Source organism: Oncorhynchus clarkii, chromosome 32, assembly GCF_045791955.1.
Source record: "Oncorhynchus clarkii lewisi isolate Uvic-CL-2024 chromosome 32, UVic_Ocla_1.0, whole genome shotgun sequence".
NCBI classification, from domain to species: domain Eukaryota; kingdom Metazoa; phylum Chordata; class Actinopteri; order Salmoniformes; family Salmonidae; genus Oncorhynchus; species Oncorhynchus clarkii.
Window position 1 is genome coordinate 39,759,629 of NC_092178.1, and position 13,070 is coordinate 39,772,698.

Sequence of the window (13,070 nt, forward strand, 5' to 3'; positions counted from 1 at the left end):
GATTGAGAACCATACTTAGGTAGCCTGGTTTCACTTTTGAGTGGTGGGTGATTGTTTCCTGTGTCTGTGTTTGTACCACAAGGGACTGTTTCGATTTTCGTTTGTTCATTCACGTTGTTATTTTGTATTTTTGTAGTGTTCTGTTTTATATATTAAAATGGACACTTACCACGCTGCACATTGGTCCGACCTCTCTTACTCCTCGTCAGAAGAAGAGGAAAATCATTACAGAATCACCCACCACCAAAGGACCAAGCAGCGTGGTAACAGGCAGCAGCAGCGAACTCCAGACTCCTGGACATGGGAGGAGATTTTGGACGGCAAAGGACCCTGGGCACAGGCTGGGGAATATCGTCGCACAAAGGCAGAGCTGGAGGCATCGAAAGCCGAGAGGCGGTGGTATGAGGAGGCAGCACGGCAGCGTGGTTGGAAGCCCGAGAGGCAGCCCCAAAAATGTCTTGGAGGGGGCACACGGGGAGTGTTGCTAAGTCAGGAAGGAGACCTGAGCCAACTCCCTGTGCTTACCATGGAGAGAGGGGGACCGGGCAGGCACCGAGTTATGCCGTGAGGCGCACAGTGTCCCCGGTGCGCAGGCATAGCCCGGTGCGGTACATAGCAGCGCCTCGTATCGGCCGGGCTAGAGTGGGCATCGAGCCAGGTGCCATGAAGCCGGCTCAGCGCATCTGGTCTCCAGTGCGTCTCCTCAGGCCGGGGTACATGGCACCAGCCTTACGCATGGTGTCCCCGGTTCACCAGCACAGCCCAGGGCGGGCTATTCCACCTCGCCGCACTGGCCTGGCTACAGGGAGCATTCAGCCAGGTAGGGTTGGGCAGGCTCGGTGCTCAAGACCTCCAGTGCGCCTCCACGGTCCGGTCTATCCGGTGCCTCCTCCACGCACCAGCCCTCCAGTGGCAGCCCCCCGCACCAGGCTGTCTCTCCGTCTCCTCCCTAAAGGTGCTTCCGCCTGCTCAGCGCTGCCAGAGTCTTCCTCCTGTCTAACGCTGCCAGAGTCTCCCATATGTCCTGAGCTGCCAGAGCCGCCCGTCTGTCCTGAGCTGCCAGAGCCGCCCGTCTGTCCTGAGCTGCCAGAGCCGCCCCTCTGTCCTGAGCTGCCAGAGCCGCCCGTCTGTCCTGAGCTGCCAGAGCCGCCCGTCTGTCCTGAGCTGCCAGAGCTGCCCGTCTGTCAGGAGCTGCCAGAGCCGCCAGTCAGTCAGGAGATGCCAGAGCCGTCCGTCAGCCAGGAACTGCCCGTGGCTTGGGTCCCCAGTCCGTCGGCGGCGGCGAGGGTCGCTCTAAAGAGGCCACGGAGGCGGTTAAAGAGACGGAGAAAGACTATGGTGGAGTGGGGTCCACATCCCGCGCCAGAGCCACCACCGCGGACAGACACCCACCCAGACCCTCCCCTATAGGTTCAGGTTTTGCGGCCGGAGTCCGGACCTTTGGGGGGGGGGGGGGGGGGGGGGGACTGTCACGTTCTGACCTTAGTTATTTTGTTATGTCGTTGTTTTAGTATGGTCAGGGCGTGAGTTGGGTGGGTTGTCTATGTTCCTTTTTCTATGATTTGGGATTTCTGTGTTTGGCCTGGTATGGTTCTCAATCAGAGGCAGCTGTCTTTTACATTCCATTATAACTTGTTCATTTTTCAACCAGTACACCAGCATCATGAAAGAAGATTGGACGGGATCTCTCTCCATGCTATCACCATAACTTTGAGAGAGGATAGACCAAAACAAAAGTTTAAGGAATTTCTGAATTGGAAAACCCAAACAACTATTTACCGAATGGCAAATTATTACCTTCCTAATTTTCTTAATACAACATTTCTAAATGTTAAAGAGCATACCAACACACTGCTGACAATATTTTCCAAATTGGCTTATACACCCTTATCATACTGGCAATCTCACTGCAGTTACCGGGTCAGGGATTTGGAGAGCTAACCCTTAGGGAGAAACCCCGACCATACAGTAGACCCAATCTGGTGAGATTTGTATCGAAACAAAGTTAAAAACCAAAACATAAACAGCTATACACTTCTTCATATTATACTTAAATCTCACCCAACGTCTCTATCCTTTCTAGTGAGGTTGATCAGGCCTCACCAGAAAGTTAGAACAAAGGTCATTCAACACCATTAAGTATTTTCTTTCCCTCGGTTTAAAAACAATTTCAAACATTTCCATCATTCTGCATACCCAATTTATAACCAAATTCAAAAGACCCTACACAATAAATCAAACACGGTACTAACACCACTAACTAATATTCATAACCGTTGTTGTTGTTGTGTGTGTGTGTGTGTGTGTGTGTGTGTGTGTGTGTGTGTGTGTGTGTGTGTGTGTGTGTGTGTGTGTGTGTGTGTGTGTGTGTGTGTGCGTGTGTGTGCGTGTGTGTGTGTGGTAAAACATGGAGCAAAAACACACAAATGGCCAGGCCTTCCTTATCTGGGAGCTCCCTTTGCGGCCGGATCCGTATACCTTTATACTTTATAAAACTGTAGAATTTCACTAACTGCTCTTCCAGGACAGTCTCAGGAAACACTTCAAAGAGAGAGATAATGACCCCCCCATACTCTCCTGGAAGAGAAAGTGTACATTTCGTTAGTATTCACTTATGCTAAACTTAATCAGCAACACAAACATTTTAATTACAAACAAAACATGATAATGCTAAGACCACTGTCCTACCATGCCCTTAATGTTCAAAATTGTTAAAAGGTCATTTTAGGTTTGGTAACCCAAATGCTGTCACTCGACAGAATTGCTTTTTCAAAACTCTACTAACAATTACTCACAATATTAACTCTAATTCTCCCCCGAGCTTGCAAGGAGTCTTAACTATTTTCAAAGGTAGCGATACGCACTTCTCCGGGGAGTAGTTATGGTATTTGTGCCTATTAATTGGTCACAGCACCTAATACCTTTTATTAGAACCAGTACTGAAAAGTCAATTTACTGTTGGAGATTACTGTTGACATAATGTCTTATACCAGTGTTACGGCTGAAATATCACTGTTGTTAACAACACACATTACCGAAATTATTCACAGTCGTTTCCTATTTCCATGTAATCTGTCAGTGTTCCCTGTCCCAATAGGGAATAAACCAATCTCTCTCTTTATTGCTAGTGTTAATCCACATAAATCACTTTCAAACAACGTTTGAATATCTTCTTACTTTTCTAACCATGAATGTATGAATGTGGCTCTCCTCCAGAAATTATATGCAACCTTTTATCACGTGGACTTATTCTCCACAACCTACCTAAGCATGACAATTTATCCATACACACACAGACTCTACGGCCTCACGGCCACCACGGCTGGGCTTTCACCCCCCTTCCGGGTCTAGTAGGGAGCCAACCCAACTCGGGATTTACCCCCTAGGATGGACCCTTTGCAGGTACCAGCCTGCTCGGGCTTACCTTCCGGGACCCTACTCTTTATGGTACTCGCAGGAACCAAACCACTCAGGATTTAACTCCTAGGACTTACTCTCTGCTCGGGTTTACCTTCCGGGACTTACCATATACCATTAATCTACAACCGGTCGTAATACAATGGGATTACTGAATAAATGTAGGCTTTCCAGGTCCATATCCTATAATTCGTTCAGCCTACGACTCTTATCTCCCCAAGATGTCAGAATGAGTGGTAAATGTGCCTACCTTGATTTTTGGTGCCGGCTCCTGTTTCACTGTTTTGGACTCTCTAGTTTGACTGTAAATTGTGGTGAACCCTTTTAGGTTCTAAATAAACTGAGCAAAACTCACGGATGACTAGTAAAGCTCAAACCAAGTGTATTCACCCACCGGGTCACACAGCTGCATAAAACAAAGACATGTTTCCTTCAGCAAAAGTGTTTATACGCCCCCTCCCCCTTTTAGGCGGAGTCTCCTCCTTTTCTCTAAACACTACATCTTTGTTGCTAGGCAGGACGTTAAGTGATGTGGGTAATAAACTGTTCCTTCTCCCTTCATGTGACCTTACCTAACCTCGCCCCCCATTCCTCGCTAATCCACAGCTATCCATCCTCAACAGTGACTATGTGATTGCCTTTTCCCTTACTTAGTAACTCTCCAAGCCCTGGTTCATATCCATCCTCCATTGACCCGACCATATACATTCCTCGAACATATAACCATTAACTTATGGTGTAGCAAGTATTTCAAATTACAACCCAACAGCATGCTTGATAAAGTGCTTAAACAACTTCCTGAACAGGTCCCCGTCGATGTAGCCACTGTTTGATCGTCCATACAAGGCTTGGGGGGGGGGGGGGCCCTCCCAGTGTGTAGGGGCCTCCGGGGAAACACTTGGGGTAGATGGTAAATAGGGGGAGGTCCTCCCCAGCTGTGTTGAAGCACTGTGATATGCTCCTTGGCACCCGGAGCCTGCGGGTACACGTGTTTTGCGCCCTTGTATCTCCTCTGGCACCTGTGCCTGCTCTGGCCGCTACAAAACCCAGACTCAACGCAGTTATAGATTTGTCTGGGTTTCTCCCTCAACCAGCTTTCCTCCAATTGCTTCTCATAAGAAGTGAAGAAGGTGTCCATAGCTCCCCCCGTCCAGGGTGTCTGGCCTCCTCCTGAACATTTCCCGTCACCTCTTCCCCAATGGTGTGATTGTCTCCCTTGGGTGCCGAAACCTAGAATAGAATATAACATGTCCACCCAGAATGATGTTTATTTTGGCCTCACATACATTAAGAACAGTCAGCATAGCATTCTTCATACATGAACACATAAAACATATGTGTATAAAACACATAAAACACACTTGCATAGTTTGTCGGCGTATTTCATCAGCCTCTTTCTGGTGAAGCTGAACCAATAGCTGGCACAGTAGATACAGTACTGCACCAGATAATAGTAATCCTCTGGTGCAAGCTTGTTTGCGGTCCACTGCAACAACCATGGTCACCCGGCCGCCCAGCCCTTCCGCCAGGGTCTGCCGAGGTACACCATGCACCTTGGTTGATAAGAAAAGAAAACTGTTATTAACAGATGAAATTCACATACATGTGGTGATGTCCTAAAAACAAAAGATGACTATCCTTGGCAGCCCGGCAGATAGCCATCCCTGCCCTGCACTCCTCCATGGCTTGAAACATGTCCACTTCACTCCATTGCTTCCTTTTGACTTTCTCCATACTGTTGTGGGAAATTCATGTAGCTAAATAACTTGGCATACTATATACATTTTAGAAAGATAACTCCATCTGAATATGTACTGTTAATTTCCAGTCCATTAAAATGTTGAGCTCAAAGTGATTTAGTCCTCCAACCACTATAGAGGGCGTCTGAAGTTAGGGGGAAATTAGTGGGATGTCTCATAGAATGGCGTGGTATGCAAAATAGGTCAACTTTGAGCACCTTTATCCCTTGAATGTTTGCCATTCAGGTCCAAAAAGTCCCTTTCTGAGCACTTCTGCAATGGGCAAATATGTATGGAAGGTTTCGTTCAACTCAAAAGGGGTGCTGTCAAAAAGTAATTGAATTCAAATGGATTTACCCATACATTCTTTATGTTCTGAATTGTTCAGTGGGGTCTTTTTCTAACATAGTAACATTATATAAAAAAAATATATAATGATTTCGTAACCTAATACATCCGATAATAAGAGCTCTGTCGACAGTGTGGTGCGGCTTCTTGCAGCGATTTTTGAAGATTTTACATGTTTTGGTCTTCTGCAAAATTGGTTCCGCGGGTCGCAAAAAGCTAAATTAACATGACACAAGCTGAATGTAAAAGGATTCTAAAATTAAAAGCTTGCGGTATGCCCAATTGATAAATCTGAGCTATGGCAGCAGATGCTAAAATAGAAGTTGATTTTATTGGTTACGCAGAACGCACTGCAAGTCTTGTCTCTCCCATCTTCTCATTGGTTTTTAGAAGCATATACCCACTTGCAATCTTCTCATTGGTTTTTAGGAACACCCATCTGGTTGATTGAAAGATGAACTGAGGTCGGTTGTGGTAATGCACCTTATTATGAAAGTTAGTTGCCAATCGCAATATAAAGTCCAAAGAAGAAAAAGAAGCCTGGGAGGAGAGATGACTAGAAACGATTCTGTTGACCGTTTTCTGTGTGGATTAATTGTTGAGGACAATGTGCATTTCAAGTAAAATAACAACTCAATGTTTATATCCCAGGACAAATTAAATAGCAACAGCAAGCTAGCTAGCTAAATAGGAAAAATTTGCTAGCAACTGCAAGCTAGCCAGCTAAATTGCCATAAATGTTTAATGCTTTTCGACATGTTCCCAAATTAATATAATTGGTTCAGAGTTTGTTTTGATATTGCAACCTGTGTGTCGTGATCGCGTTTGGTGTGGGGAGACAAAATCAATTTGCGCACGATGGCGCACACGTGCGAATAATATGAGTGTTTAATTTGTATCTTGTTCTTTTTTTGTTAAAGTATCTCAGTTTTTACCCCAACCAGTAGGTGGCGGCAATACACCTTTTTGGATGTAGTCACCAATAAAACCTTAAAGAAGAAGATGCCAGAATGTTGAATAAAATTATATTTACAATTTCTTTACCGGTTGTACCTTTTGGTTGGTAGGAGGTGGAGATAGGGAATCCACAGGAAATGGTTGTTTACCCAACTTTTACGGCACCGGTAAATTCTGTTTTGTATTTTCAATCTCTTTCACGTATTGCACATGATGCACAATATGTCAACAATAGCCAAACGACGGTAGTCGAACGAAGCACGTTTCCAAATATTTGTTATATCTAAACAAAAGAGATGGAAACGACTGGCTGTGGTCTAATGAAGCAAATTAGTCATAGTGGGCAGAACAAGCAAGGAGATGGGCAGAGCCAAGCACGAGCTTGCGTGATCCTATTGGCATGTTGTAGCATCATCTGCATATTTCCGTTAGGAAACGCCTACTCAATGAAGTGAACGAGTGCTTTAACTCAATTTGTCTTTGCACTCCTACTAAATAACGCACTTTTTAAAAACTTTAGCAAAGGGTAAAGTCTACAAAACTTAGTCCACTGTTCATTACATATTCTAGTTTTGGGAACAAAACTATTGAGATCAAATGTTTCAAATTTGCAATGTTGGCCAAAATCCATCTCGTTCCATCTTCTCCCACTGCTGGCCAGTGGGCTTCCTCTGACTACCATATTAGTAGTGAGTGGAAACACTAATCAGATGCTTCACATTTATACATCCACTGAAATATGCCTTATGTTCTATCTGTGATGTTTCCTCGCAATCAGCTGTTGTTCGGTTAGGCTCTGCGATATTGTGCTAGTGTATGTCACGTGCGAATTGCACCAGTATTGAAAACATTTAATAAAGGAAATACACACAATGTACATACTAGTTTACTGAAAATCAAGCTAACAAGGAACCCAAACTGGCTGCGAGCATGCGCCATCGTGCATAAATGTATTTCGTCCCCTCACCCCAAATGCGATCACGACACGCAGGTTAAAATATCAAAACAAACACTGAACCAAATATATTAATTTGGGAACAGGTCAAAAAGCATTAAACATTTATGGAAATGTTGTTAGCTAGCTTGCTGTTGCTAACTAATTTGTCCTGGGATATAAAGTTGAGTTGTTATTTTACCTGAAATGCACAGGGTTTTCTACTCCACCAATTAATCCACACATAAAACGGTCAACTGAATCGTTTCTAGTCCTCTCTCCCTCCTTCCAGGTTTTTTCTTCTCTTGACTTTATATTGTGATTGGCAACTTTCATAAATTAGGTGCATTACCGTCACTGATCTCGTTTGTCTTCAGTCACCCACATGGGTAAAACAATGAGGAGATGGGAGAGGCAGGACTTGCAGTGCGATCTGCGTCAGAAATAGAACTGACTTCTATTTTAGCCCTTGGCAACGCAGGCGCTCGTTGGCGCAATAACTGAATAATATAGATTTCTACATTTATTTTGCAACGCTCGCGTTGTAATAACACTTCCCTGTGGATATTTCGTCTCATATTACCTCCTCTACATAAAGACAAAATCTGGAGACAACAGGTAAAGTACATTCAATTAAGTTTATTCAACAGTCTGATTTGTGAAAGGGCTCCTGAGTGGCGCAGCGGTCTAAGACACTGCATCTCAGTGCTAGGGGCATCACTACAGACACTGGTTCAATTCCAGGCTGTATCACAAACAGCCATGATCGGGGTTAGGGTTTGGCCGGGGTAGGCCGTCATTGTAAATAATAATTTGTTCTTAACTGACTTGCCTAGTTAAAAAAAATATATAAATACAAAAATATATTTGTTAATTTTCAAAGTATAGAAAGGACTCTTATTCTGAAGGATTCCAAAAACCATGACCCGGAAAGTACTTAATTATTCTTGTCTGCTTCACAGCGGTAGTACCGAGAACGTACCGGGGTGTGAAACACAAATTTGCCGGCAGAACAACACCAAAAGAGCGGCAAAGTGTTCACGTTTATCGTTCGAAGAACAAATGTCAAGTAATTGTTATTATCCTGGCAACTGATGACGAGGCAAAACGCCGAACGATTGAGGTAGCATTAAAGCCGTTCAGGAATAGGCGCCGTCTGTCGAGTCTCCGTGAAATATTTTCAGAGACTTGTCTTTGAAAATAAATAGATTTGTCTGCTGGAAACAATTAATACTCCAACGATCATAATGGGATACGTCGTTTAACTTGTGCGGGTTGACAACAACTGGGGAAATTTGGGAGGACCTCTGGTTAAGTGGACACCGCAAGCGGCCCGTGTCCACATCAGCAACAGAAGCCGGGGTGTCGGCTTGAGAGTCTTCGGGTGGAAAATCTCCAACACTAGAGCTACAGCGCTGACTAAATAGCGTCGTGCGAACAGGAGCTGCGCCGATATTTGACCATTGGGAGCCGGGGAGTATCCGGACAGAGACCTCATGAATGGAAATCGGAACTTCAGGTATATTCTTACATCGTCTGTGGAACGCCATATTAAATTGTTACATTTGGTGTTGAAGTTTTGTAGGCTGACTAACGTTACCAGTTTATAGCATATAGCATACGATCAAACCTACTATGCCAATCAGATTAAATTAAATATCAACTCATTCAGTCCTTTCACTGTACTGTCTGGGTTAGAAAACTAATTTGGGTGACCAGATATACTGTCGTTGGTAAGATTGTTTGCTGGTTGGTAGCCTCTGCCGGGTCCCCTTCAACCGAGGGGTCCAGCTGCGACATAATCTCTGAGCAGTCATCTCTCATGGTCTCTATGCTGCCACCTACTGATATGTAATCTCTCAGGAAAAGTGGGGGATTCGAACGGAACCATAGAGTGCTTGCAGTTGCGTCACAAATCACCTAGCAACCCCAAGCTTCGTGTTGGAAGACCAAACTCACATGCTGACCAGACAGCTTGCTCGCCATTGCACGCATGTTGTTTTTGTCCACGCACACCAAACACTACCAGGACAGCAGGTTGAAATATCAAAACAAATTCTGAACCAAATATATTAATTTGGGGACCGGTCAAAAAGCAAACATTTATGGCAATTTAGTTAGCTGTTGCTAATAACAACCCAATGTTTATATCCCAGGACAAATTAGCTAGCTAGCTCTTGCTCAGTTGCCAGAAAGGACAGAAACCGCTCAGGGATTTCAACATGAGCCCAAATGGTGACTGTAAAACAGGAACAGGAGTTTAATGGCTATGAGGGGAGAACTGAGGATGGATCAACAACATTGTAGTTATTCCACAATACTAACCTAAATGACAGTTTGAAAAGAAGGAAGCCTGTACAAAAATTATATTCCAAAATATGCAACCTGTTTGCAATAGAGCACTAAAGTAAAACTGCAAATCCAACACATCACTGAGTACCACTCTTCATATTTTCAAGCATGGTGGTGGCTGCATCATGTTATGGGTATGCTTGTCATCGGCAAGGACCAGGGAGTGTTTTAGGATACAAAAACAGAATAGAGCTAGGTATCGGCAAAATTCTAGAGGAAAACCTGGTTGTCTGCTTTCCAACAGACACTGGGAGACAAATTCACATTTTCAGCAGGACAATAACCTAAAACACAAAGCCAAATATACACTGGAGTTGCTTACCAAGATGACATTGAATGTTCCTGAGTGACCTAGTTAGTTTAGTTTTGGCTTAAATCTTCTTGAAAATCTATGGTAAGACTTAAATGGTTCTCTAGCATTGATCAACAATCAGCTTGACAGAGCTTGAAGACTTTTTAAAATAATTATTTGCAAATATTACACAATCCAGGTGTGCAAAGCTCTTAGACTTACCCAGAAAGACTCACAGCTGTAATCGTGATTCTAACATGTATTGATTGACTCGGGTTTGAATACTTAAGAAAATTTGATATTTCTGTATTTCATTTTCAATAAATGTTAACACATTTCTAAAAACACCACGTTTTCACTTGTCATTATAGTGTATTGTGTGTAGATGGGCGAGGAAACAAATATATCAAATCTAATTTGAATTCAAGCAGTAACACAAAGTGGAATAAGTCAAGGGGTATGAATACTTTCTGAAGGCATTGTAATGTCCTTGGAGCTAAAGGATTAACGGTAGGCTCCTTCACAGTACATCTTCGTCAAAGCTGCCGAGTGCCTGTACCTGGCTGAAAACAACTGGCAGACTCACTATGATGAAAGCCTACAGCTTTCACATGGTGTTTGTTTTGTATGTGTAAACCAACAGAGCCCTAACTATAAAGGGAAGGAGAAAGAAGAGGCAGTTAGCCATCCACACCTCCATTGCTGCCCACTTGGTTGTTTAGTTGTTGTGCAGTCGGTGTATAAGTTAAGGTTTGAGCGCATAGGCTATTTCTGTTCCTGGCTGACACTTCATTTTCCAACACACCATTTTCCTTTCCACAGGTAAGCTAAGCTAGACCCTTGATGAGATCGTTGTTTGTTTTTGTCCATTTTTCCTCGTCAGCATTTTCTACATATAACATTTCAAATTACATCACTACATGGTTATTTATATTTTTAGCTGTTATTTTACCAGGTAAGTTGACTGAGAACACGTTCTCATTTGCAGCAACGACCTGGGGAATAGTTACAGGGGAGAGGAGGGGGATGAATGAGCCAATTGTAAACTGGGGCTTATTAGGTGACCATGATGGTTTGAGGGCCAGATCGGGAATTTAGCCAGGACACCAGGGTTAACAACCCTACTCTTACAATAAGTGCCATGGGATCTTTAATTACCTGCAGAGTCAGGACATCCGAAAGACAGTGTCCTCAATCACTGCTCTGGGGCATTGGGATATTGTTTTTAGACCAGAGGAAAGAGTGCCTCCTACTGGCCCTCCAACACCACTTCCAGCAGCATCTGGTCTCCCATCCAGGAACTGACCAGGACCAACCCTGCTTAGCTTCAGAAGCAAGCCAGCAGTGGTATGCAGGGTGGTATGCTGCTGCATGTGTATTTTTTCTGAATAAACATAAAATAGCATTAAAAGTGAAAAAATGAAAGATTGATTTTAAAAGTTAAAGTTCTTAAAGAAAATGACAAAAAAATATGAAAGAAGCCAGGGGTTATAGTTGTATAAACTTATGATAGAGTTGTAAGAATAGTGTTTTTTTGTTATTGACTAATTCTAGAGATTTTATTAAATATTGGATTTCAAGTGAAAATATATTGCATTTAGGGACAGATTTCAAATATTTGTTTTTGTGTATATACAATTTACCAGCGAGAATGAAGAAATTAACGACTAATTCAGTGGTTTTGTTTTCATTTGAATAATAACATTTTACATCTTTCATTGTAAATACATGGGTCTTATTGATTAAATACAAATTGTAAATACTTGCTCCAAAATATCTTCACAGAGTCACACACACAGAATGTGTATGATAGTTTCTCCATTATCACAGAAAATGTCCTCTAAATCCATGAAGTTATTGCAAGGATATATTTTGTGCAGAATTTTAAAGTGATTTAAAAAAAACTTTATTTGACATACAAAATGGGTGGGGAAGCAACCAAGCTTTCTTCCATTCAATTTCAGTAATATGTGCGTTCCAGAATATTTTCCCTCTAGGAGATCTTGTTCTTGGAGTGAAAAAGTTATCTTATGAATGTATTACATTTCTTATCCAGCAGGGGGAAACCTTGTAACATAAGTCGTGCATCTATCATGACATGTTTGGCAAAACACAAATGAGATTTCATTAATTAAGTCCTGAAGATATTGCTTTGCATATAGAATTAAATTATGTATAATGTATTGGGAAGTTATGTTTCTAAGAACTTTCTATAAGAGTATATTTCCTTCTTTATCAAATAGATGTTCCACAGAAGTGGCTTGTGTGGGGAGAAGTTGTGGACATAACAGTTTCCAGGCTAAAAGGGCTTGTTCATGAAATTTGGACAGTTTGATGGGTAATTTTGCTGGAGAATAATTGCACTTCCACAAATTGAAGACCACCCAATTTCATAAAAATATGACAGGGAATGAAGTACCATATAGATTCCGATGTAAGTATACATATTTTTATCCAGATTACTTTAAAGGTATTGTTGATGTCAATGAAATCTAGTACTTCAAGCCCACCATCAGCTCTTTGGTTTGATATTACAGACTTCTTAAGTTTGCGTTTTATTTTTCTATATAAAGTCTAGGAAAGTTTTTTGTTGTTGATATCCTTGCTGGTTTGATCAGCTACAAATAGGGATAGCAGGGTAGACAAAACGTGACAGACCTTCTGCTTTGGACAATAAAACCATTCCAATAATACGTTGGAGCCAGTTATTAAAGGTGGATTTTGTTTACTTTAATCTCTGAGCGAAATTGAGATGTTGACGGACAATATGGTGTTTCACCATGTACACCCCTAAATATTTCACATTGTCTTTCACTGCAATATTCTCAACAGATTGGTAATTTGAGTCATGCAGGGACAATATTTCGCATGATTTAAGATCCAGATCAGAAGCAGAAGAGAATGATTTCATTATATTAAGTGCAATAGCAACTTGATCCTTGTCTTTTAGAAACAGAGCTGTATCATCTGCTAATTTTATATTAGTTATTTTTCAAATTATGAAATAGCTTTTAATTCAGGGTTGTTTAAA

At 42.4% G+C, this 13,070-nt stretch overlaps 1 protein-coding gene across 2 annotated transcripts in view; it reads left to right on the forward strand.

Moving 5' to 3' along the window:
* The first annotated feature begins 8,345 nt into the window (after positions 1 to 8,345).
* The window catches only part of LOC139392466 (protein argonaute-3-like), a 43,526-nt gene continuing 38,801 nt past the window's right edge, over positions 8,346 to 13,070 (forward strand). Inside the window, exon 1 of one of the 2 annotated variants that reach the window (XM_071140479.1) lies at positions 8,346 to 8,914. In XM_071140479.1, the coding sequence (XP_070996580.1) occupies positions 8,896 to 8,914 (19 nt within the window). In that variant the 5' untranslated portion in view covers positions 8,346 to 8,895. The remainder of the gene's footprint in view (positions 8,915 to 13,070) is intronic. The other variant, XM_071140480.1, reaches the window with a different exon arrangement.